The sequence below is a fragment of the Bactrocera dorsalis genome, chromosome 3 (genome assembly GCF_023373825.1).
Source record: "Bactrocera dorsalis isolate Fly_Bdor chromosome 3, ASM2337382v1, whole genome shotgun sequence".
Classification (NCBI taxonomy): Eukaryota; Metazoa; Arthropoda; class Insecta; order Diptera; family Tephritidae; genus Bactrocera; species Bactrocera dorsalis.
In genome coordinates, this window is record NC_064305.1 from 10,686,789 (window position 1) to 10,712,304 (window position 25,516).

The window sequence follows — 25,516 nt, forward strand, 5'->3', positions numbered from 1 at the left end:
TTCTGGGGCGGAAGGAAGTATCAATGCTGATTGCCAGCGCCGGCGAGTTTATTACAAAATATGTTGATTTCCTGCTGCTGCTGCATTCATTCGAGTAACGGGCTCATGAGTTGCTATTGTTGTTGTTGTAATGCGCAATTTTACGCTTAAATGTGTAGAGCGTAATTGGATTTTGTGGCAACCCGTTGTGATGGCAACACTGTGCGGTAAGTGGAAACGAATTTTGAAAACTTTTTTATTTGGAAAATATTTTCGAATTGAATTTATGATGTTTGAGAGGAATTTTTTGGTAATTTAATAGGTGATAACAGCAGGAGAATATCTCTACAATAACAATAAATATATATCGTATCACAAATATATATCGTATCACACGTATGGCAGAAAAAGCAAGCGGGTCTTCATTTTTTTTATTTTTAATTTTTTTAATTTTTTTATTTTTAATTTTTTTTTATTTTTAATTTTTTTTATTTTTAATTTTTAACTTTTTTATTTTTTTTTTATTTTTCATTTTTATTTTTCATTTTTTTTTTTTATTTTTTTTTTATTTTTCATTTTTTTGATTTTTTTATTTTTTTTTTAATTTTTTTTTATTTTCCCCATTTTTCAATTTGTGTATTGCAAACGAAAAGTGCTTATAGTGTTGTTGTACGCACGTATAGGTGATTGTATGTCAGCGCGATGCGGCGAGCAATTAAGCGCTTCACTGAAGCAACAGCAGCATCAACCACAGCAGCTAAGCGCGAGGCACCGGCACCGGCAGCGGCGGCACCGGTAGTTGGAATTACAGCAAAATAACAATGACGCAAAAATAAATGAAAATAATAACAGTAATGTGTACAATAGTAGTAAGAGCACCTTGAACAAAAAGAAAAATACAACAAATACAACAATAATAGAACTGAAGATAGCACACATAGCGGCAATATGATCACTTAACAAGCGACTTTCGACCGCAACTTAATTTGCTGGAGGATATGAGATATTACATACATATGTATATAGTATATATGTATGTAGTATATACATATGTATATCTGTATATACTCACATACTTTTATGTAGTTGGTTGTGCATGCGCTCTAATTGTTGAATGTCACAAAGGCGAAACTGTCAGCACGAAATAGCAAGTAATGAGGCAGCGTTGAGGAGTACAAAATGAAATGCCAACTGCACGTGTGTGTGTATGTATGTTGGCTGCTTTAGAGCGGGGTTTAAGTTGAAGTGAAGATCAACAACAAGTGCTAGGCCGCTTAGCCGCAGTGCACCTGACACTATGCACCGCAAATGCTATTGAAATGCCAGTACGAAAGCCGATAGCGGCACCCACAGTTGGGAATAAGAGACCGCACACGAACACATACATGCATAAGTACATGTGTATATAACAAGAAAAAATGTTAACTTCGGTTGCAACGAAGCTGTAACACCCTTCACAAGCGCATTCTTTAAAGCATGAAGGGTATAAAATGAACTTTTTATTAATTTTGATTGAATAGTTTGTATGACAGCTATATGCTATAGTGGTCCGATCTGAACAAAATTTTCGGAGATTGTAGACTTGCCTTGGACAATAAGCTATGATAAATTTCGTAAAGATATCTCGCCAAATAAAAAAGTTTTTCATACAAGAGATTGATTTTGATAAGTCGGTTTATATTACAGCTATATGCTATAGTGGTCCGATCAGGATAATTTCTTCGGAGATTGTAGCGCTGTCTTGGGCAATAAGTTATACTAAATTTCGTGTTGATATCTTGTCAAATAAAAATGTTTTCCATACCAGCACTTGAGTTTGATCGAACAGTTTGTATGACAGCTATACGCTATAGTGGTCCGAGCACAACGATTTTTTCAGAGATTGTAGACTTGCCTTGGAAAATAAGCTATGACAAATTTCGTAAAGATATCTCGTCAAATAAAAAAGTTTTTCATACAAGGGATTGATTTTGATAAGTCGGTTTGTATGACAGCTATATGCTATAGTGGTGCGATCAGAATAATTTCTTCGGAGATTGTAGCGCTGTCTAGGGCAATAAGTTATACTAAATTTCGTGCTGATATCTTGCCAAATAAAAATGTTTTCCATACCAGCACTTGAGTTTGATCGAACAGTTTGTATGGCAGCTATATGCTATACTGGTCCGATCTGAACGATTTTTTCAGAGATTGTAGTCTTGCCTTGGACAATAAGTTATGACGAATTTCGTAAAGATATCTCGTCAAATAAAAAAAGTTTTCCATACAAGAGATTGATTTTGATAAGTCGGTTTGTATGACAGCTATATGCTATAGTGGTCCGATCAGAATAATTTCTTCGGAGATTGTAGCGCTGTCTTGGGCAATAAGTTATACTAAATTTCGTGCTGATATCTTGTCAAATAAAAATGTTTTCGATATAATCACTTGAGTTTGAGCGGTTCCGACAAATAAGAAGCTGCTTGAGGAGAAAAGGACGTTTGCAAAATTTCAGGTCGATATCTTAATAATTTAGATGCATATAAAATAAGATTCTCCTGCGTGTTAGCAGCTTCGTAGCAAACTAAATACACCCTCCTTAGGGTATAAACGGTATCTATATAACTTTTTACTCTTTTTATAACACAATATTTGTTTTTTAATAAATTCAGCATTGCGGTCGGACTTCAAAGTGTACATAGCTGCGGTTCAAATGGAGTCGATCACTTGATCAGCGGTTGCGTGGCGGCATACAATAGAGCGCAAACATACATCCATACAGACATACATATAAACACTAACGTAAAAAACTCTCAAGTAATATGCAGCTATTCATATAATTGCAAGTACATACAATATGCAGTTGGCATATTGACAGTGTTTGCGGTCTTTAAGTAAACGCGCGGAATGTCAATTGATAGACTAATGATAATTGTCAACCTGTCACAATTACAATTTCGCTACTATTAGGTACTATTAAGTAGATAATATGTATATAGAAACATGCAAAAATGTGTGGCTTAGCCTGCAAGAATAATTTATTAAAAAAATTTTGCAAAACCGACTAGTTCGGAACTGGTTCAAAAGGATGGAGTTTAGTAACCAGTTGACAAGAAATCGTTACAAATGCCTAAAATAGCATTTTAGTATGAAAATACGTAATTAATGATTCAAAAACAGTTTCATAAAAAATGGAACTGGTTACACTAATAGACTAAAAGTAACTAGTTAAGAACTATATACTTTTGAAAGTTCGTAAAAGATAAGTAAAATATAATTACGTTACGAAGAATTTTCTCTGAATTAATTTTATAGTTAACTAGTGACTAACTAGTTCAAAAATAGTTAATTTAGTAACCAGTTGTTCATTAATGGCTTTGAAAAGCTTGAACATTTTTTTACTGCAAGATCTGATGTTAGAAAGCAGTTAAAACTGTTTACCATAACTATGGCTGGTTAGGCATATGGTTTAAAAATAACTAGTTTGGAATTAGACACTTTTAAATACATATATGCAAATAAAATCATAAAAACAGATGTTGGATAACCTCCCAGAAGATGAAGCTACTTTGAAAATTTGAAAGTTGACTAGTTTAGAAAGAGGTGGTCCATAAGAAAATAGTTTGGTAACCAGTCGCTCACTGGTGGCTAACAAAGCGGATGGATAACATTTTAAGTGATTTTCCGTAAAGTTTTTTATATAAAATACTTAAAATAACTAAAAAACCAAGAGCAGAGTCGGGCCTACCATATTCTTTAAAGAAGCTGTCGACGCTTTCTACCTACTATTAATCACTGTAGCCATTTCAAGCTGGCAGATTGTTATTGCTATCTTATCTGCTGGACTTAGAAGGTTTTCGGAGTTGCTGATGTGGAGCATAAATCGAATTTACTTAAAAAAAGCTTCAATTTTATTTCATAAACCTGTTGAGAATTGCAACGAATCTTGAATGAAGCTGTAAAATTTAGTCATAGCAATAGAAGTGCTGAAGATATGGTATGCATGTTGCAGATCAATGTATATTAATCGAATCTATTGGAGAATAAAGAAAGGTTTATAATAATTTTTCTCATAAACCTGTTGAGAATTGTAAAGAAGCTTAAATGAAATTGCAACATTTTACTAGATCAATGTAGACAAATCGAACATATTAAGAAATAAACATTTTTTTCCATAAACCTGTTGAGAATTGGAAGAAATTGCAACCTTTTAATCATAGCAATAGAAGTTCTGAAGATAAGGACTTTTGGACTCTACTCCTTTTCTTTGGATTCCTATATTTATGCAATAAAGTCGGCTTAAGCAATATTAAGAAAACAGCTTTCCTACAGGGTCTCGCATTCCCCACCTATATATCCCATATAATATAATTTTAACTAAACTGTGATCAAGCCTTTAAACGCTTACAGCTTTTGACATTGGCACGCTTTCATAGTCAGTCAACAGAGACAACAACAAAAAATAATGCACTCACATTATAATCACACTTTAATGGCTTACTTTGGAAACAACTTAGTATGTAGTACACACTTTAGAGTCACTTAGTTTGCAATAAATTTGTTTTAAGGGACTAGCAGAGGTTGCGAGTATATTAGAAAATGGCATTCGGTCTCTAGCTCGGCAAATTGTCAATTAGAGTCAAAGCGTCTGGCTGGCAGTCGGCCATAATTCGAGCTGAGCAACAGTTGTTTGGCTTGGGCGACAAAGCAACAAAGCGAGACGGGCTCATTATAATAAATAGCTGTTTGCATATATCTATATGTATGTGTGTGCATATGTGCGTGTAGGAATTTCTATGCAACTGCAGGCTATTTGTGGCTTTAGTTGAAAGCATTACTGTTATTTATTGTTGTTGTAGATGTTTAAATATTTGTATGGCTCTAATAGGTGGCTTACTAATTGCTATTTAACATTTAATACATTTTCAGCGTTATTAAAAATCGATTTTCACCACTTTCCATTTAAGAAGCTTTTAAGTTGCCACAAAAGCTTTTTTTTAATAATTGTTAAAACCTTTCACGACTGGCAAATGTTGTTACTGAGCTAAATGAAACTATTAAAGTGCATAACGAACACATTTTCAAAAAAATTTTGATCATTAAAGATTTCGAGCTTTTTTAGAAGTTTTTTTTCAATTTTTATAAAAAAAAAAAAATAATATTTGATAACTTTTACGATTGGTATGTAAGCTTTTTTAATCGCTCTACGGCACCTTTAAAGCTTTTGACATAAACTCCGGTTAATGTATGTGTAAGCTTACCTTTAGAGCTTTTAGTACAAATTTGAGATGATGTATTTGTGAAACCATCAAAATCTGTAAATGAAAGCTCGAAATACAATAGCAAATAGTTACTATGCAGAAATTATTTTTAGAGCTTTCAAAATCGTTTTTATTTTCGAAAATGTGAAGAATCGGCGGTATATTATTTTTATACAGTTTTCATATGAGCTTTGAAAAACAAAGTGGTTATAATTATTTTTTTTTATTTTGAGTGCTTTTACAGGAACTTTTACAACTATGTTTGATTCGATCATATTTTTTCACAATAAGCCTCTTTAGATCCATTTGCATATTCTGCCTTTCCGTTTTAAGAGATTTCAATTAGAGAGCTTTCATAGGAGCTTTTGAAATTGTGTTTGATTCGATCTTATTTTATCGTAATAAACTCCTCAGATACACTTGAATATTTTCGTGCCCGATTTATTGATTTCACTTAGAGAGCTTTCACAGAAGCTTTCGAAATTGGATTCGATTTGATCATATTTTATCACAACAAGTCTCAATTGAAGCCTTGAATTGCAATTACACATTTTTCGTTTCCGATTTAGTGATTTCACTTAGAGAGCTTTAATTGGAGCTTTCGAAATTGGGTCTGATTCGATCAAATTTTATCACAACAAGTCTCAATTGAAGCCTTGAACCCCAATTACACATTTTTCGCTTACGATTCAGTGATTTTACCTAGAAAGCTTTAACAGAAGCTTTCCAAATTGGGTCTGATTCGATAACATTTTTTCACAACAAGTCTCAATTGAAGCCTTGAATTCCCACTTACACATTTTTCGCTTACGATTCAGTGATTTTACCTAGAAAGCTTTAACAGAAGCTTTCCAAATTGGGTCTGATTCGATAACATTTTTTCACAACAAGTCTCAATTGAAGCCTTGAATACCAATTACAAATTTTTCTTCTCCGATTTAGTGATTTTACTTACCGAGCTTTCACATAAGCTTTTAAAATTGGTTTCGGATTGATCATAAATTATCACAATACCTCTTTCTCAACCCCAAGGTTGTTAGTTATCTCATAAATTATTATTTGGAAAATTCAACAGCTTTCTGAGCCACTATCTTCGTATTAAGCTACAAATTTCCCATTTAATAAGCTTACAAGCTTATAAAAAGCAAAAAATATGACTCTCTTACACCACATAGCATGCGCTTATTCAAATAACGGAACTTCGAAGTCAATGACGACAAAGTGGAAGAGCCAAAAAAAGACAAAATCGAAAAGCAAAGATATTTGCTCCAGCAAGTCGATTGTTACTGCTCATATGTCACATCATTAAGCTGCCAACTAACGGCACCAGCAAGTGACTGCTGCGCTATCGAGGCAATTTGAATGCAACAGTCGGACGCTTTGGTCTACACAATGCCTGCCACAAGTCACTATACTATAGCCAAAATATTAGGCATATTTCAACCCCCTTCAATAATGTCTGCTGCGCGGTAGGAGAGACGCTCTCGCCGGCTCTCTCTGGCGTGTTTAGATCGCAGTCACTTAAAGCCGACGCCCTGCCAAAAAATAAAAACGAACACTAACAACACAAACAAAGTCAACAATGGTTCAGCCAGCGAGGACATTCCTTTGCATTGGCTTATTTTACTTAGTGCACTTTTAGGCGCTAGCGCGGCCAGCGGAAACTTTGCGAAAGAAATGCAAATATCGACAGTCAATGCCACATATGTATGTATAGACTTAAGCCTTACGGTGGCAACTTTTTTCCATTGCATTGCACAGCACGCCCCATTGCCCAAAACTGCAAACTTTTGCCCCTTTTTTCGGGCAGCCATCGAGAGCCAAGCAGTCAGCTTTTGTGTTGGCAAATTCATATGACATTCGAGCGCAACGCATTGTTTGTGGATGTCTGTCGGCTGCAGCGGATGAAAGTATTAGGCACTTGTGTAATTGTCTGTGTGTGTTGGTGTGTGGATGTCAGTCAGTTTCGATTCTGAGCTTTGGCGCTCACATCCTGGCAGCGGATGCTTGCTCGCTTGCTGGCCTAGCCGCTTTGTTGTGCTTCACTGCTTGCCTGCTTGCAGTGTTCGTCGGCTGTTCACTCCACTGGCAGCTTATATCAAACATTTTTTTTTTTCGTTTTAGACTTTATTGTTGTTGTTGCGCTGCATATATGGCTGCTGCTGTGTTATCTAGCGAGTAGCGCGCCTGCTGATAGGCTACACTTATTTGAAGTGGCAAGCGGCAATAACAATGTGGGCGAAATAAAAGACTGTGAGGGTGCACAATATAAAAACCGTTAACTTCTGTTCTAACTGTTAACACCCTTCACAGATGCATTTATTATAGCATAAAAAGGCTATAAGAAGATTTTTAGTTTGGTTTTGGTAGGTCGACTTGTATGGCAGCTATATGTTATAGTAGTCCGATCTGAACAATTTGTTCCGAGATTTTAGCACTGTTTTGGTTATTAATACATGGTAAATTTCGTGAAGATAACTTGCCAAATAAAAAAGTTTTCATACAAGAACTTGATTTTGACCGTTCAGTTTGTATGCCAGCTATATGTTATAGTAGTCTGATCTGAACGATTTCTACGCAGATTGTAGCGTTGCTTTCGACAATAATCCAAGCCAAAATTCGTAAAGATATCTTGTCAAATAAAAAAGTTTTCCATACAAGAACTTGATTTTGATCGTTCAGTTTGTATGGCAGCTATATGTTATAGTGTTCTGATCTGAACGATTTCTACGCAGATTGTAGCGTTGCTTTCGACAATAATCCAAGTTAAAATTCGTAAAGATATCTTGTCAAATAAAAAAGTTTTTCATACAAAGACTTGATTTTGAACGGTCAATTTGTATGGCAGCTATATGCTATAGCGGTTCGATCGGAACAATTTCTATGGAGAATGCAGCAATTTTTTAGGCACTCCCCCATGCAAAATTTCGTTAAGATATCTTCTCAAATGAAAAAGTTTTCCATACAAGCACTATATTACGAGCGTTCAGTTTGTATGGCAGCTATACGCTATAGTGGTCCGATATCGATGGTTCCGACAAATAAGCAGCTCCTGGAAGAGAAAACCGCTCGTGCAAAATTTCAGCTCGATATCTCAAAAACTAGGTACCTATTGAGGGTATAAAACTTAGCCTACACATACATAGACAAACACCTCTACACCAACGCATTCATTTGAAACTAAACCCTCGCTGGCGTTTATGTTTGTTTACCACACACTAACGCAAAAGCACATCAGTGCCGCTCATATGCACAAAATAGCAACAAAAACAATAACAACAACAACAAGGCAGCTTTATATGCGCCACACAGGAATCATTGATGTTTGATTTGCTATAATATCGAATGTCGCTGGCGTTGCTGCCGCCTACAGTCAGCGCTGATATGCGTTTGCGCGTGTATGTGCGAAAACTTTAACCACCCTGCATTATGCAACATATTTACATACATACATATGAAAATGTCTGTCTGTGTGTGTGTGTTTGCATTTTAATACTTTCTTATTACCATTACTCTTCGCAAGTACAGTGGATTTAGTGGCAAGATTAAATAGTTTTCTATGCACTAACGTCAAGCGCATACAAACATCAACACAAACAGACATATGTACATACATATATGCAAATATGCAGTATTTCATAATGCCCGGATCGACACATATGGCAGAAGCTCGATTTTTGCTTTTTGCGTGAAAATTCTTTGGAAATTCTTCGACTACATTCTTCATTGAACTGGCTTATTCGTGCAGCTTGCTTTATCCACACGCCGCTGCGTTCACTTCTTGGCTTCTAGGCTCTACATCTCTTGCATCTTTCGACCGACTTTTGTGTGTGTGTTTTCTTTGCAGTTTTTCGATTTTGTTTGCTTTGTTGCTTGAAGCTATTTTTCTTCTGCAGTCTAAATAGTTGTCAACTTTCGAATTGAATTATTTAAAAAGTTTGTGGCGAATTTTTCCTCATCATTGTGCACAGTTTTTGACACAGACACACATACACTCATTCGTTTGGCGACTACTGTTTGTGTGAAATTTGTATGAAAGCTCTTAAGCGAAAACTTCGTTCTAAGAAAGTTTTGAGTAAATTTTTTTTTTTATATTTCGAAAAAAAAAATAAGTAAGGAAGCAGTAATTACGGCTGTGACCGCATTTCAAATATTTGATATGAAGGATGTACCATAAATTTCCGACGAACCCCTTAACCAAGTTTTTTTATAACCGTTGCAACTCCGAAAGATTCGGAAGAAATCCGAAAAAATTAGGAATAACTCCGAGGAATTCGAAAAAAGTTCGAAAAATGAAAAATACTCCGAAAAATGCGGGAAATTTCCGCAAAAGAATGGAAAAATTAAAAAAAACTCCGAAAATACCGGAACTGAAATTTGGAATAACGCTTCAAAGTTTTGATGAACTCTGTCAAATCCGAGATACTTTCGAAAAACTTAGAAGATTTTCGAAAAACCTAGAACAACTTAAAAAAATTCGGAAGAACTCCTAAAAATACGGAGGGATTCCGAAGAAGTTCAAAATACCTCCGAAAAACTTAGAAGATTTCCGTAAAACCTAGAACAACTTAAAAATAATTCGGAAGAACTCCTAAAAATTCGGAGGGATTCCGAAGAAGTTCAACATTTTCCGAAATACTCCGAAAAATTGAAAGAACTCCAAAAAATCGTAAAAATAACGTAAAACTCCGAATAACTCCGAAACCCCCGGAATAACTCCAAAAATTTTGAAGAACTGAAAACAATCGGAATACCTGCGAAAATATGGAAGGACTCCGAAAAATCCGGAAGAACTCCGAACGTTTTTTTGCAAGGTTTCGTCTGTACTCATGGAAGAGCACTAAATTTGGCCTTATTAATGCTTCGATCGATTTCGATTGGTATTAGGCTATTTATTACTTATAGCAACATACATATGTACATATATATTACATCTTATTGAGATAACTGGTATACTAACTGATATATGACGGCCTAAAATCAACTAGAAGCACAAAATTCATATTATTGGATATATGGAGACTAGCTTAATGCTTGCCACTTAAGGTACCGAAAGACAATATACTATATAAAATATATTATACACCAATTTTATAGTTATAATTCACATTTCGGCAGTAGAAAGCATATTTTAAAACATACTCAAGCCCACAAGTAGCATACGGCAAAAATAACGGTATTAAAACGTACAGTTAGTAAAAATGAAAATATGAAAACTAAAAATGATACAATAGAAAACAATTATACACAAACAACAAAAATCTAAGCAAAAATGCAATGCTTTAAAAAATGTTACGTATACGCAGCGTATGCCATAATTGTATACCGGTAAGGTGAGCAGTGATATGTGCTATTTTAGCTTGCAGGCATGCAAAATTGATATTTTTCAATTTATCAAATCACAACATAAATGCACGAATAACCATTTGGGAATTGAAATTTAAATATTTCATGAAATTTCTTCAAATACACAATGAAAACACCGAAATTCACATATCTCTCATCGACCAATCATAGCTGCTGTGCATTGAATTCTAATCTCCATCGGCCAGCGCAGTCAATGGTCATTGTTGCATTGTTGCCGCGCTGTCATATTGGCTATCTTGATGCGCTTTGCAAATGTGGGCACATCAGCGGCGGCGCGAGCAAACAAACACAAGCGGGAGAGTGTATAAAAAGTGCATAGCAGGATGACGTGGGAATGCCTGACATGTAGACATGAATATTGATATGTTGTCATAGCAACAATTTACGCTGTATATATGTGTATGTGCCACACAGCTGTGCTCCACGGGAGCCATTGTGTCTGAAGGTCCATTGGGCAGTTATGGAAAATTCAGCGGACGCATACATGGCATACAGTATATGCTAGCATGCATGGCTGTATGCGTAAATAAAATCTGAACATCTCTATAAACCGTTACCCACGCGCTGGGATTGGTGTATGCAAACGGGCAGCGCATTTTGCCTGAATTTCTGCGCTCTATCAGTGGCATTGTTGTTGTTTGTGTGTGAAGCTAACGGTTTTTTTGTGTTTTTTATTTTTTGTTTATTGGCTTTTGCTTCTGTTAACGCCACCTGCCACCCGGATTTTGCTGCTGTGCTTCTATTGCTTGTACTCCTTTCCACAAAAACACATACACAGATACGTCGAGGTAGATATGTATCCGAGTGTTTATGCCCATTAAAGTGCATACACATGCTTCTCAGATTTTTTTTGTATTTGTAATAGTAATCCGCTGCAAAATGCGCATAGCCAAGGAGAATATATATCTATATATGTATATGTATGTGTGCGTGTGTGTGTACGCGTGTATGATGGACAGCAAATAGCTATGGTGACAAAGAAGAGGCGGAAAAAATCGTTTGTCGTCTGAGCAACAATTTTACACAATGTTGTGTATTTTTTGTTGTTTTTTACTTTTTTGTTGTTATTGTTAAATATGCCTCATTTTTTGTTGTTACTGATATACATAGTTGCGTCACGACATCGCCTGACAGTCTGTCACTCATTTTTGCACTTTTCACTTAGCATCTGCAATGTATGCAGTGAACAAATATTTATATACCCTACACGTAAGATATAGTAGGTATAAAATATTGGTTCGAGCTCTTAAATAGATTTTTTCTAAACACTTCAAATCCGAAAATTTTCGGAAGAACTTCGAAAAAAAATTGAAAGAACTTAAAGATATTCGGAGTAACTCCGAAAATTCGGAGTTGTTCCGAAAAGATGGAAAAACTCTGAGAAATTCGGGAGATCACTGAAAGATTCAGAAGACCTCCGAAAAATTCTGATTGCTCCGAAAGTTTTCACTAAGTTTCGTCTGAACTCATAGAAGACTTTATTTTCACAAAACTTGATTTAGTTTCCGAGCAACCTTTTAACTAGGTTTATATAACCGCTTCAACTCCGAAAAGCTGAAGACTTCACCTGTGCTGTCCAATAATGTATGGGTATTTTTCGAAGCGAACAACTTCCTTATACGTTTATCGGCAAGATTCATTCGACAGTTGGTTTTAAGTAACTAGAAAATGGACTCAGATCTTTATCAGTTAAGGGATCATCATCTAAATAACAAGTCTTCAAATATCTAAAAAGCAATAGCGATTACAAAGAGTATAGTGGACAGAAGTTTTCTATAGATCTGTGATTAGAATTAGAAAAAAAGAATGAAAAATGAGAGTCTAAACAACAAAATCATAACTTTCAGTGTGTTGGAGCATTTGAGTCCGACTTTCCTTATCTGTCAATTCAAAAACTTCTAAATCTGGGATTAGTCGTCCAGAACAACAGTTAGCTTGAGATTTAAATTTTCGAACTCGTGGCTTAAATGTTTACTTTTTCTTTCTTCTTCTTTTAGCTTTAGTATCTCAGCACTCGCTAAGCTGAGATTTCAGTGGAGGTATGTTAAATTTTTTTTTCACCAGCTGTTTTCTTTTTGTTTCGCTTTTTTGTGTCCTTTATCCATCATCCTTGCCACCAAGCCTACGTTGAGTGATGAGGTTGTTGAACGCTCAATGGGCGCGGCTGGCTGTTGTACACTTAGGCGGCACTCAGCGTTGCACTTCGACGTTTATTTTGCATTTCTATACGCATACACACACATACATACATATTGTATTCCGGGCTTTGTTCCTTCACATATAAACACTCAACAGTAACTTGGCTAAAAGGCGACTCTAACGAGGCTAAAAACGCGCTTACAGCTGAAGTATACATAAACTGCCGCGGTATATGTATATGTGAAGCTGTGTGTATATGTAGATGTATGTATATATGTATATATGTGTACAAGAATGTATGTAATTGTGTACATGTGTGTGTCTGTGTTTGTGTGTATATTGTTATATCACAGTTTTAGCTCGACTAATGGCTTACTCCTGTGAAGTGTGGCAAAACGGCGATAAAAAAAGATTTTTCAAATCGACTTATATACTAAAGGTGTATATACACACATACTTATATAAAGTTACATTTGTATATATATAAATAGATGCGTTGGCATGGCTGCACGTGCACTTACCACTGTGATGGGATAGAATGGATTTATGATGGTGAAGAGTAGAATGTGATTTGGCCGCGTAGTTTCCGGGCGTTTCCGTCGCAGATCATCATTGGATTTGTTGAGCAAAGCCTGTTGCTGGCTCTGTTGTACGACCGCCTGCAAAAAAAATGCAAGAAGAAGAAACATATTAGCTTGCATGTATATATGTATGTGTGAACAAACAATGTGGCATTAAAAAAGTTGTGGTTGCTTAGCGTTAAAATATGGAGCAAATTTGATGGATATTTGATGGGGAATATTTTAGTTTTCCCGCCCAACATTTGAAATGCATTACTAATAGCGGTACTTTCGGTTTTAATATGTTTTTGTTTTTGGTTTTTTTTATTATTTTTTTCATGCAACTTTTTTGTTTTGTTTTTTTTTTTTAGTGGAAATATAATAATTTGCAATAACCTTAAATCTAAGTATGTAAGTACTTATATGTATGTATATAGAGAGCTCATATGACTAAATGGCATAGGCAGTAATGAGTCAATAATTTTAAGGTACACTCCCTTCCAAGGGAGACAACAGAGTGACGAGGGACGCCATAACAGAAACCGTTAGACAAAAAATTTCGAATTGCTAAGCTACGACGGAGTCACATATGATGGATAATAAACGGCCTCCAAGACGTAAGTCAGCTGTGAATAACAACTGAGAAGTCACCGACCAAAAAGCTTAGCGCAAATGCCACATGAAGGAATCAAGCAACGAAGTAGGACCACGATTTTGACAAACTATTTGGAAACGTTGAACTTGGGCTGACAGTTACAGTTGTGGCATTTTGTTATCTCAGAGGCCTGACATCTTGCAGAAATCGCTTTCGGTATAATGCTTCAGGCGCCTCCGTTCTGTTAAAACCTTGACAGATCTTCAAGTACGTCGACAGTAAGTCAACGGTACAGACTTAGTTGAATAAAATCCTGACTAGCTGTGATACAAGTCCCTAGCAATTCGGCGCTTCCCAAGCAACGCCAGACGAGAAAAAGGATGACAAGCTTCGGAAGCGAAAACGGGCAAACAGAACCAAGCCCAGTAGAAGAAAAGTCAGGGAAAAGGGAGCGAGAACCCAGAAAGAACATGTAAAATGAGATAAAAGTGAGCCCCGACAACATCAGACGTGGAAAAAAAGATGGCAAGCTCCAGCAAAAATATAAGCATTGCTAATCAAACCAAAAGGTCGCTGTTATACCGAGATACTTCAAAACATACGACAACAGTTCCTACTTCTTAACGGACCAAGACAAGGTGAAAGTCTGAGCAATATGGAAAACAAAATCTGTTCCTCGAACTAAAGAAAGCAAAAAAACCGAAACTAGAGCTTTAAAATGCGTTTAAGGGCTTCTGTAAAAGAGCTAAAACATACACATTAGAGATCCGAGACCTCGACTCCTTCGCAGCAGAAGTCGCCGCCCATCAAGTCGATCTTTAAAACGTGAAGCCGGATATGTTGGAATTTGAGATTATTTGGGCCACAAAATATTGGAAAATGCTCGAAAGTGCTTGAAAATCAAACAAAGTGAATACCGCATCCCCAAAAGGAGCACCTTAGCAACAGCAGCCAGAATCTACCTGTGGAGATAATCAGCGAAATTTCAACTAGAAATACCAAGCAAGCAATCAGACGTTTAAGAAAAACGCTCAAATTATTACATAACAAACCAGCGTACTAAATATAAATATTTAGGTGAAACGTGCGGCGCAGTTGGAAAAATATACATACAAACTCGGATATTGGAAAACTAGAGCAAAACCCCAAAGCATGTACACCAAGTGGAAAAAATGCGGAAAATTAAGTAAAAAAAATATGAAGACAACAAAGAGTACATTAGAGTACAAGCTTTTATTAATATTTCCATACATATTTACAACTATACATGTATAGATGTGTGTGTAGTTGTTAGCGCTTTAATGCACATGTAGTGCCACACACACACGCACACCAGCAGGGCCAACGCAGCAATCAGCTTGTACGAAAGACGTCAAACAACTGTCAATCAATGGAAAACATTTTAGACTTTCACACCACAGCGCTAAAGGGTGAAGCGATGGGTGGTGGTGGTGTTGGAGCGGGCGTCGAAGGAAATCAATCATCAGGCGCAGGAAAAAAGTTCATTTCAGTGGCTTTTAATAGAAATAAGACTTGACACCTGAGTGCTCGTTGCGCATATTTTAACAGCAAAACAACAAAAATTTACAAAAAAAAATTTAAAATAAAAAAATACAAAAAAAATTTAAAAAATACAAAACAAGATTTAAAAAAAATGCAAAAAAATTTGAAAAAAAAAATATTTTTCAAAAAAATGTAAAATTAAGTCATACAGAAGTTTAACATGAAATTAACATTCCATTGTGGATGGAATGCGTCAAGGTAACCAAAAAATAGATCAATATTTTAATAACTTAATTTTAAATGTACGCAAGAACTTTGCCTTGAATTTAATTTTGTGTGTGGAAAGTATAAATAATATTGAGAGCAGAAAAAGAAAAGAAAATGCTTCAAATATGTGCGCTTAAAAGTTTATTTTTAAGTAATTTCAGCATGTAGATATTAAATTATTAAATTTTTGACCAAATTAATACAAAGCATCAACTAGTTACTAACTAGTTGTTTTTAGACTAGTTGGCTAAATTTTAAGTTATTTTTGGCAAATTAAGCATCTAAATACTAAATTATTAAATTTGTATAACAAAACACAACTAGTTACCAACTAGTTATTTTGAGTCCAATTGGCGAATTATTAGAAAATGTGAACTTGAAGTCTAAACGAAGTGAAAAATGATAATAAAAATAGTTGAACTTGTAAAAAAATATATTAATTTGTTTGTAAGTGGTTTTAAACTAGTTACTTGGAGAACAAATCATGAAACTTGTTTGGGTAGTGTACTTTTCAAGGCAGAGGTAAGGTTAAATATTGTATGTATTTATTAATTTATACATTAAATCATATTATACACATCATTTAATAGAAAACTAAGTGAAATGTCACTAGCCGCTAACTAGTTATTTTGAAACCAATTTAGCAGATATTTTCGTATTTTAGTCAAAAAAAAGTTAGCAAAAAAAATTTAATGTGATTATTCGATATATTCATGTATAGCTGTTAAAACTACATATGTAAAATAACATTTTCCAGAAATTGGTATGAATTTAACTAGCCACTAACCAGTTCCAAGAATATTAGTTAAAATATTTTAAACTTTAGCATTTGAAAATCAGTAAATACAGATTCTGCAAAACATTTATGCAATATGCTAACAAAAGTTAATATTTTGTAACTAGTTGCAAACTAGTGTTTTTTAGACCAGTTGTCAAATTAACGTAAATAAAAATTTAGCGCAGTATGAGCTATTAAAATTATATAAAAAAGTAATCTAGAACAAATTTTTGGCCAAATTTTAGCCTTAAAATTTGAGTTATCTTGAAATTATAACTTCCAACAGTCTCACCGGCGCAGCTGCTCACCACGCAAATAGCAAGTATTTTGTTAGCCACTATAACTGTGTCAGTTAATAGTTCATTTCCCTGCCGCACAGTAGAAATCTCTAATTTGTTAGCCACATTGCATAATGTAATAATTACATTAATTGCCTCAACACTTCTACTTTTTCGTTTCCAACATATTTTTTCTTGTTTTTTTGTCTGCTACTAAATCTCGGTCGCGCCTAAATAAAGGCGTTTGTTTCAAATGCTTTGACTAAATTGTTTTTTCTAACATGTTTTCCCACCAACCGCCGCTACGAATGATTGTTGTGGTTTAATTGCCTGTCATTAACTCATTACAAGCCGGTCAAGCCAGCATGCTTGCTTTGTGGCGTGGTCTCTCAGCCTGGCTTAACTTCGCTTGGCTTTGCCGCTGTTGTTTTGGCTAACTGACTAACTGCGCTCAAAGCGGAAGGCAAGAAACGAAAATTACGAAACATAATGTGGCATACAACAGCAACAACAAAAGGTAGCTGCTTTTTTGTCGTTATAGTTATTTATTGCAGTCTTTCTTCTACTTTTAGTGTACTCTAAGCGTTGACATTATTACGCAATGCGCATAATAAATGGAGTTCAGCGGAAAGAAAAGATGAAAAAGCAGTAAGGAGGAGAATGGTGCACAGCTTTGACGTCTTTTTTTTGATGCAGAGTAGATTACGGTTAACACTTATGTGATTTGGACACTTTTAGAGCAGAAATTTGACAGCAATTGCGGTAATTTGACGGAAGATTAAAGAGTTAAGAAAGATGAGGTGTGAAAGAGTGTAGAAACTTAAAAAAAAGTTCAGAAAAAAATATTTTGAATATTTGTGCAACAAAAAAAATTGTTTAAATACGTTTATGAGCAAACTTTTTTTGAACAGAGTTGCCAGATGTTAGCATTTTTTTTTTAAATTTCGGTAAAACAAAAAAATGTTTTCTAAATACTTTTCTAAGCGAAATTTTTTTAACAGAGTTGCCAGATTAGTTATAAGTATTATTTTTTTATAATTTTTGGTGTAACAAGGAAATTTTATTAAATACTTTTATAGGCAAAAATTTTTTAATAGAGTTGCCAGATGTCAAAAAAATATTTTTTTTTTTAATTTTGATTTAAAAAAATAGTTCAAAATACTGTTATAAGCCACCAGAGTACCAGAGTTGCCAGACGTTTTTACTATTTTTTAATTTTTGGTTTAACAAAAAAATCGAAAAATTTTACAGTGCTGCCAGATGTCACAGATGTCAGAATTTTTTTATATTTGCAAAAATTTTTTTACCAGAGTTTCCAGATGCCAATGAAGTTTTTTTTGTTTTTAGTACATTCAAAAAAACGTTGACAGTGTTGCCAGATGTCAGAATTTTTTTATATTTGTTTATGAAAAATTCATAAAAATCTTAAAAAAGCAGTTTGAGCCAAAAAAATTTGTAAAAGTGTTGCCGGATGCCAGAATTTTTTTCTATATTTTGGCAAATATTTTATTATTAAAAAATTTTATATTTTTTTCTTTTTTTTTTTAATAAAATGTGGAGAAATTATTATAAAATTTAAATATCGAGAACAAAACAAAAATATTTTATTTCTATAATAAAAAAATTCTTTGAATTTTTAAAATTTTTTATTCCAATAAAATTGTTTTGTATTACTTGTACAATTCTTTATAACTTTCCTCCCCTCTATACACATTCCAGACACTTAACTCCACGCCATTCACCACTTTTTACTCCCTTTTCCACTTTCTATTCATTTAAGATTTCATCATTGTTTTATGTCCTAACTTCTTCCACAATTAGTGCAGAGAGTTCGGAGCTACAGTTCAAGCGCCTTTATTGTCGCCGCACACAATAAGTGCTTGACCCCATAATTTGTATGCAAAGACGACGGTAGCGCCGACTTTCAGCGCGTTGAAGTTGTAAAAATGACATAAAAAGTAGCAGAAATGGCAAAATAGAAGTTGAAGAAATTATGCAATCGTAAAAAAGAGAAAATTGCAGTAAACCGTAAAGCGCTTTCTTTCAAATAAAGCGGAGTGCTAAAAAGAAAGGGAATAAAGCCGGTAAAAGCCAGTTAAGAGAACAGCTGGCGCGGCTACAATGCAATGTGGCATAAATGGAACAAGCGCTAATGACTTTTGGGAAGTGGTGCATTTGCTGATTTAGGCGCTTAAAATTAATTACAAGTTGTTACAATGTATTATATATTTTTTTATTCATTTTCAATACAATTTTTTTTTCTATTTTATTTAATTTTTTTTATATAATTTTATTTTTTATATTTTGAGATTCTGATGATAATTATTCTCAAATACTTTTTTTTTGGTTATAAAAATAATTTCATTTTGGTGATTCACTCTATTTCGCACATTTTCCTTCCAAGTAGTGTTTATCTAAACGATTATTATTTTGTTTTCACTATTTTTACAATATTTTTTTATTTTAGGTTATGTTTATATTTTTGGCGAATTTTTACAGCAAATTATTTACGACTTTCTGGCTGCATTCTGCAGCATCTAGCCAAGCCTAGCCACATTTTACACACACTCACTGATACATGAACGAGCATAATTTATACAAGGTACATATATGATATGTACATATGTAAATATCGTCATCTAAAATCCAAAATAACGTAACATCACTTTTCATAAGTTTATAGGCGAAGGAAAAAAAATATAAGAGAAACCACTCTAATTGAAACAAAATTGGAGTTTTGGTTATAAAATGGTTAGTTATTGGTTATAAAATGGTTATATATTGGTTATAAAATGGTTATGTTTTGGTTATAAAATGGTTATATATTAGTTATATGTTGGTTATAAAACGGTTATATATTGGTTATTATATCGGTTTGCGATTTTCGATTTTTTTAATGAAACGTTATTTTGCATTTTAGGTGACGATATGAAAGTACGTGATCCAAGTAAAGGGATCCTCGAAATATACGTACATACATATGTATGTATTTATCTATAGCTGATTCGTGCGTCATTAACTTTCGATAAACCAAGGCAAATTGACCAAGCCATTTGCTAGGGATTACACGCTAACTAAATTAAGTCAAGCAAATTTTGAATATGATTAATTACCCATTTCACAACTACAAAAATGACAGACAAAAAAATTAAAAAAAAAAATCCAAAAAAAATAAAAAAAAAACCAAAAAAAAAAAGAAATAAAAAAAATCCAAAAAAAAAGAAAATCCAAAAATTAAAAAAAACGAAAAAAAATAAAAAAAAAATATTTATATATAAATATCTTGAAAACGACAGTGACCAGCCTCCACTGTCAGTTTTGGTGAAAAAAATTGGAGCTACGAAAAGACACTTCTTCCTTATTTTCGAATTTCGAATTATTATTGTTGTTGTTGCGCCATAACTCAAACAGCAATCAGAACACAAATCACTAAGCCCCTCCAAAAACAAAAAAGAAATTGAAAAATTATCAGCATTCGAAAAAAATGGATCAACCAATTAGAAAAAAACATATTGCCACCCACAAACAACAACCGCAACAACAACAATACAAACAACAAGTGTGCTCGAGATTCACGCTTCCGTGTATTATTTATGAGCAAACGACACACGGCCGCTTCCAGCCAAACGCCGACCACATACCAAATTAGCGGGTGCACAAGCAAAACCAACAACAAAAATAAGAAGAATAATGTGTATGGCTGTGTGACCGCCTGCTATGCCCGCGTATTATTTTATTAAACGTGATTTTAATGATTTTATAAATAATTTCTAAGACAAACACACACCCACACCCACAAGCAGGCTGGTGTACCGCAACGCATGAGTTTGTGTGTGTGTGTCTGCAACTTGCTAACAAATATTCAATTTGCAAAATATGGCCAATAAAATGGTGTGTTTATGTGTGCATTTTCGTCATTTACATGCACATTAGCATTTTTATACACATTATAATTCACCGTTACAGCCGCTGCACCACAACCCCCACACACTCGAGGGAGGCTGGTCGGTGTTCGTGTATGAGTGTGTGCGATGACGCGCTGTGGATGAGTCGCTTTCCTTTGCCGGCCGTGAATAATAAAAATTATGAGTTTTCAAAATTTATGAAAATTCATATTTTATACTCATCTGTGTGTGTGTGTGTATGCGCTCGTGTGGTTATTAGCGCGTATGTATGAGGTATTAGGGAAATTTGTCAGATGTCAAGTATAATGGGTGGAGGGAAAATTGAAAGAGATCACGGTAGATAAAGTAAAATGCCAAGAACATGTTATTTGGAGAAATATTAAAATAAAAAAATTAAAAACAAAAATAAATGAAAAAAATTAATAAAAGAATTAATCTTAATATTCTATTATTTTTTTAATAAATAAAAAATATTAAAATTAAAAAAAAAAAATAATAATTTAAGAAAAAATAAAAAAAAATGAATTAAAAAAAATTAAAAAAAAAAAATAAAAAAAAAATAAAAAAAAATAAAAAAAAAATGAAAGTAAACGAAACTAAAATTTTAAAAATCTTAAAATTAAAAGAAAAACTAAAATTAAAATTAATTACTCTTTAAAAATTGAAGAATGTTTTGAAAATATTTTTAATATTTTTTTATTTGTTATGTATAATTTTTTTAATTCTCTTAATTATTATATTTTATTTACTAAATCAAATAATTTTTTAATTTCTTAATTAATTTTCTGATAAAAAATTTTTCAATTTTTTTAATTTTTTTTTAATTTTCTTAATTATTTTTTTTTATAATTAATTTTTTTTTAATTTTCTTTTTTTTAATAAAATTAAAAACAAATTAAAAGTTGAAAAATCTTAAAATTAAAAAAAATTAAGTTTTAAAAAAATAAAATTTATATTCCACCTTTTCTTAATAAATATTTTAAAATATTTTTTAACACATTCAAAGTAAAGATTTATTTTTTTTTTACCATCCAAAACTATTTTTCCGAAAAGAAGAATATTTGCACTAATTACTCTTTAAAAATTGAAGAATGTTTTGATAACATTTTTTAATTATTTTTTGCAAATTTTATAGCATTAAGTATAATTTTTTTAATTCTCTTAATTATTATTTTTTATTTACTTAATTAAATTATTTTTGTAATTTCATAATTAATTTTCCTGATTAATTTTTTTTTTAATTTTCTTAATTTTTTTTTAATTATCTTAATTACTTTTTTTTATTTTCATAATTAATTTTTTTTTTAATTTTCTTAATTATTATTTTTTTTTAATTTTCATAATTATTTTTTTTTTTAATTTTCTTGGTTTTTTTTTTCAAATAAAAATAAAGGAAATTAAAATTTGAAAAATCTTAAAGTTAAAAAAAAATAAGATTAAAAAAATTTATATTCCACTTTTTCTTAATAATTATTTTTAAATATTTTTTAACACATTCAAAGTAAAAATTTATTTTTATAAATTTTAATCTCACATAATTTGCCTCAAATTTCCTACTAAACGCCAAAAAGTGGAAGTGAAATGCCCATTTGCATAAAGCGGCAATAATGAGAACAATAATGCAAATTTGACAATAATAATAACAATAGCGATAACAAAAACAATATGCACACACAAACACCTAATTTTGCATATTCATATGTAATTACAAACATACATATGCACACATGTGTACAGCACTTATTATATACTTATACGAAATACCACAGCTGCCAGTGAAAAAATTGGCAATTTCGGCTCAAAGCAGCACATGACTAAGCAGACAGTGAATGCTAACAACAAATATGTAGCGATCAACGCACACACTTTTTCCCCCCGCCTAGGTGCCGTCATAGCCTTAGCCCCAACTTTTGCTTGACAACCTCATTACCATGCGCTAGCGTTACGCCACAGCTGGCTCTTTAGATGCGTACATACACACATACATATGTTTGGGTATTAAAATGAATTGGCAATACTAAAAACAGTTATCGTTATTATAATCACATTACGCTTACTACGAGCGTATGTCATAGAATTTGTGAGGCAATTGTGACGAGTGTGTGTTGTAATATTCTTTAATTTTGCTATTAGGCAGAAGATTAAAAAAAAAAAAAAAAAATAAAATAAAATTAAAAAAATTTTAAAAAAATATAAAAAAAATTAAAAAAAAATAAAAAAAAAAATATTAATTAAAAAAATTAAAAAAAAATTAATTTAAAATTAAAAGAATAACAAAAATTAAATAAAAATGTAATTTTTTAATTTAACATAATAATTTTTTTCTCTTAAATTTTTTTTTTTTTTAATTAATTAATTTTTTTAATATTCTCAATTATTATTTTTTTTTTTTAATTTTATTAATATTCTTAATTTTTTTTTTTTTTAATTTTCTTTATCTTATAATATTTTTTTTATTTATTTTTTTATTTTGAAACCATTTTTTTTAATTTTTTTCCAAATTAATGTTTTTTAATTTTCTTATTTAATTTTTTTTGTTAATTTTATTAATTAATATTTTTTAATTTTCTTAATTATTTTTTTTTAATATTAATATTTTTTAAATTTATTTTTAAATTTTTAAGCCAAATTTTTTACAGTTTTTTTCTAAATTAATAATTTCATTTTTTTTTATTTTTTAAATTACAAGTATAAATAATTTGCTTTTTACTGTAAAATTATAAAAATATAATATTAATTAATTGAACGCAATTCATTCATAATTTTCCCGCATTCCTCCTCTCACAAATCTACCATCTGACTAACTCACATGTTATGTACATACATACATACATACATACATACATACATACATACATATTCGCAATTTTCGGTCACTCATTCAGTTTTGCCCGATTATTTGCGAATAAATGGGTACATATACATATATACACTTACACATACAAACATAAGTCTGTATATTACATAACCAACAACATAGCCATTTCTTGCCCTGCGCATCACCCTGCCACACTACCACCTTATACACACGTTCGCATTCACTCACGATTGAGTTCTTTAATCCGAAATTTCTTGACAGAATGTTTTTGTTGTTGTACGCTTTAGAGAGACTTTCATTGGTTGATTTGTTGTGAATCCGCAGATTTGGCATTTATAGTCATTCGAATTGATTCATTGCGCATTCATAATTTATAGCAAAAGAGCAGCGTTAGAAATACACACACACACACAAGTATATATAATACATGTATTTGTGTATGGCTGCAGTAGGCAGCCGGCTAGTCACCAATAACAATAATAACAACAGCTAAACAGGCAGCAGAGCAGCAAAAGCCATACCAACAACAACAACGATTTAAACAGTTTAATGGCATGTGTGCTGAACAAGTGCTTGTGCCTGTGTGTTCGGATGTCTGTTGTTGTTTTTGTGCCATGCTTCATCGATGACGATGATTTGATTGCGCTGCTGATAGCAGATCTCGCCACATACACTTACATATATAAAATAATAATAGAAAAGTGCCCAAGCAACAACAATAAAAACAACAACGGCAGTGGAGCATGAGCGTAGAGAGAGAGGGAGAGTGGTATGCCGCTGCTACAAGACACTGAAGTGGCTGGGAAGTGCCGGCAAGTGGAGCGAGCGTCTGGAGGGCAAACTGCTGCTTTCAAGTGTTTAGAAAATTATGTAAATAAAAAAAAAAATAAATAAATAAATAAAAATAAAAAATCTTACACACACACTTGTTTCATATTATGTTATAAATTTAATTCCGTTGCAATAAAAACACATCAACATTTTCTTCCATCGGCGTAAAAAGTTCCTCAATTCGATTGCTGTCCGAAGTGAAATTCTCTAAGTGAGTGATTTTAATTTTAGAAATGTTTATTTTTGAAAAGTAAACAATGAATTTGGAAAAATATATATTTAAATTCCAGAATTTCGCTGTGCGCCGCTTTGTTATGGTTTCATTAATAAAAATATTTTGGAATTGAACGCATTTGGTAGTAAAAAGGGATGAAAAAAAATTTGATTTATTTAGAGAAAAAAGTTTTGAGAAATATAATATGTTTTGTATTGAAAATTCGTGGAAGCAAATCTAATGCAAATAAAAATTTAATAAGCAATTTTTCTTAGAAATATATTTAATGAAAAAAAATTTATTGGTAAAAAAAAAACAAAATCCAAAAAAGAAAATTCAAAAATTCAAAATTAAGAAAAATTAGGAAAAAATTAAAAATTAAATTGTTTTTCAAATTGAAAATTTTTCCAAAAATTTCGTTTAACTAACGTACCAAAAAAAAAAAATTAAAAAAAAAATTAAAAAAAAAAATTAAAAAAATTTAAAAAAAATTAAAAAAAAAATTAAAAAAAAAATTAAAAAAAAATTAAAAAAAATTAAAAAAAAATTAAAAAAAAATAAAAAAAAAATTAAAAAAAAATATAAAAGAAAATTAAAAGATTAAGGAAACATAAAAATTAATGAGAAATAAAAAATTAAGGAAAAATAAAAAATTAAACTTTTTTCCAATTTAAAAATTTTTCAAAAATTCCATTTAACACCGTAACAAGAAAAAAAATTTAAAATAAAAAATGCCAAAAATTCAATTAAAAATTAAAAACATAAATGAAAAAAATTAAGAAAATTTCATTAAACTACAATAAGCAAAAAAAATTAAATATTAAAAAAAAAAATTAAAATTTAGTCTGTTTTTTTTTATTTTAAAAATTTTCCTCAATTTAAAATTTTTATGTTTTGTATATTTAACATTTTTCTAAAAACTTCATTAAACTGCCGTAAAATCAGTAAATTGTATTTCTATTTCCTAAATTTTAGCGAAATATTTGAGCATAAATCATTTAGAAGTAGTTTCTTACAATATGACAGCTGACAGCTGACTGCT

At 32.0% G+C, this 25,516-nt stretch overlaps 1 protein-coding gene across 14 annotated transcripts in view; it reads right to left on the reverse strand.

Moving 5' to 3' along the window:
* The window catches only part of LOC105233822 (heterogeneous nuclear ribonucleoprotein L), a 289,357-nt gene that overhangs the window by 169,032 nt on the left and 94,809 nt on the right, over positions 1 to 25,516 (reverse strand). For all 14 annotated transcript variants that reach the window (XM_049453016.1, XM_049453012.1, XM_049453014.1 and 11 more), the window contains one exon: positions 13,247 to 13,384. In XM_049453016.1, the coding sequence (XP_049308973.1) occupies positions 13,247 to 13,384 (138 nt within the window). The remainder of the gene's footprint in view (positions 1 to 13,246; positions 13,385 to 25,516) is intronic.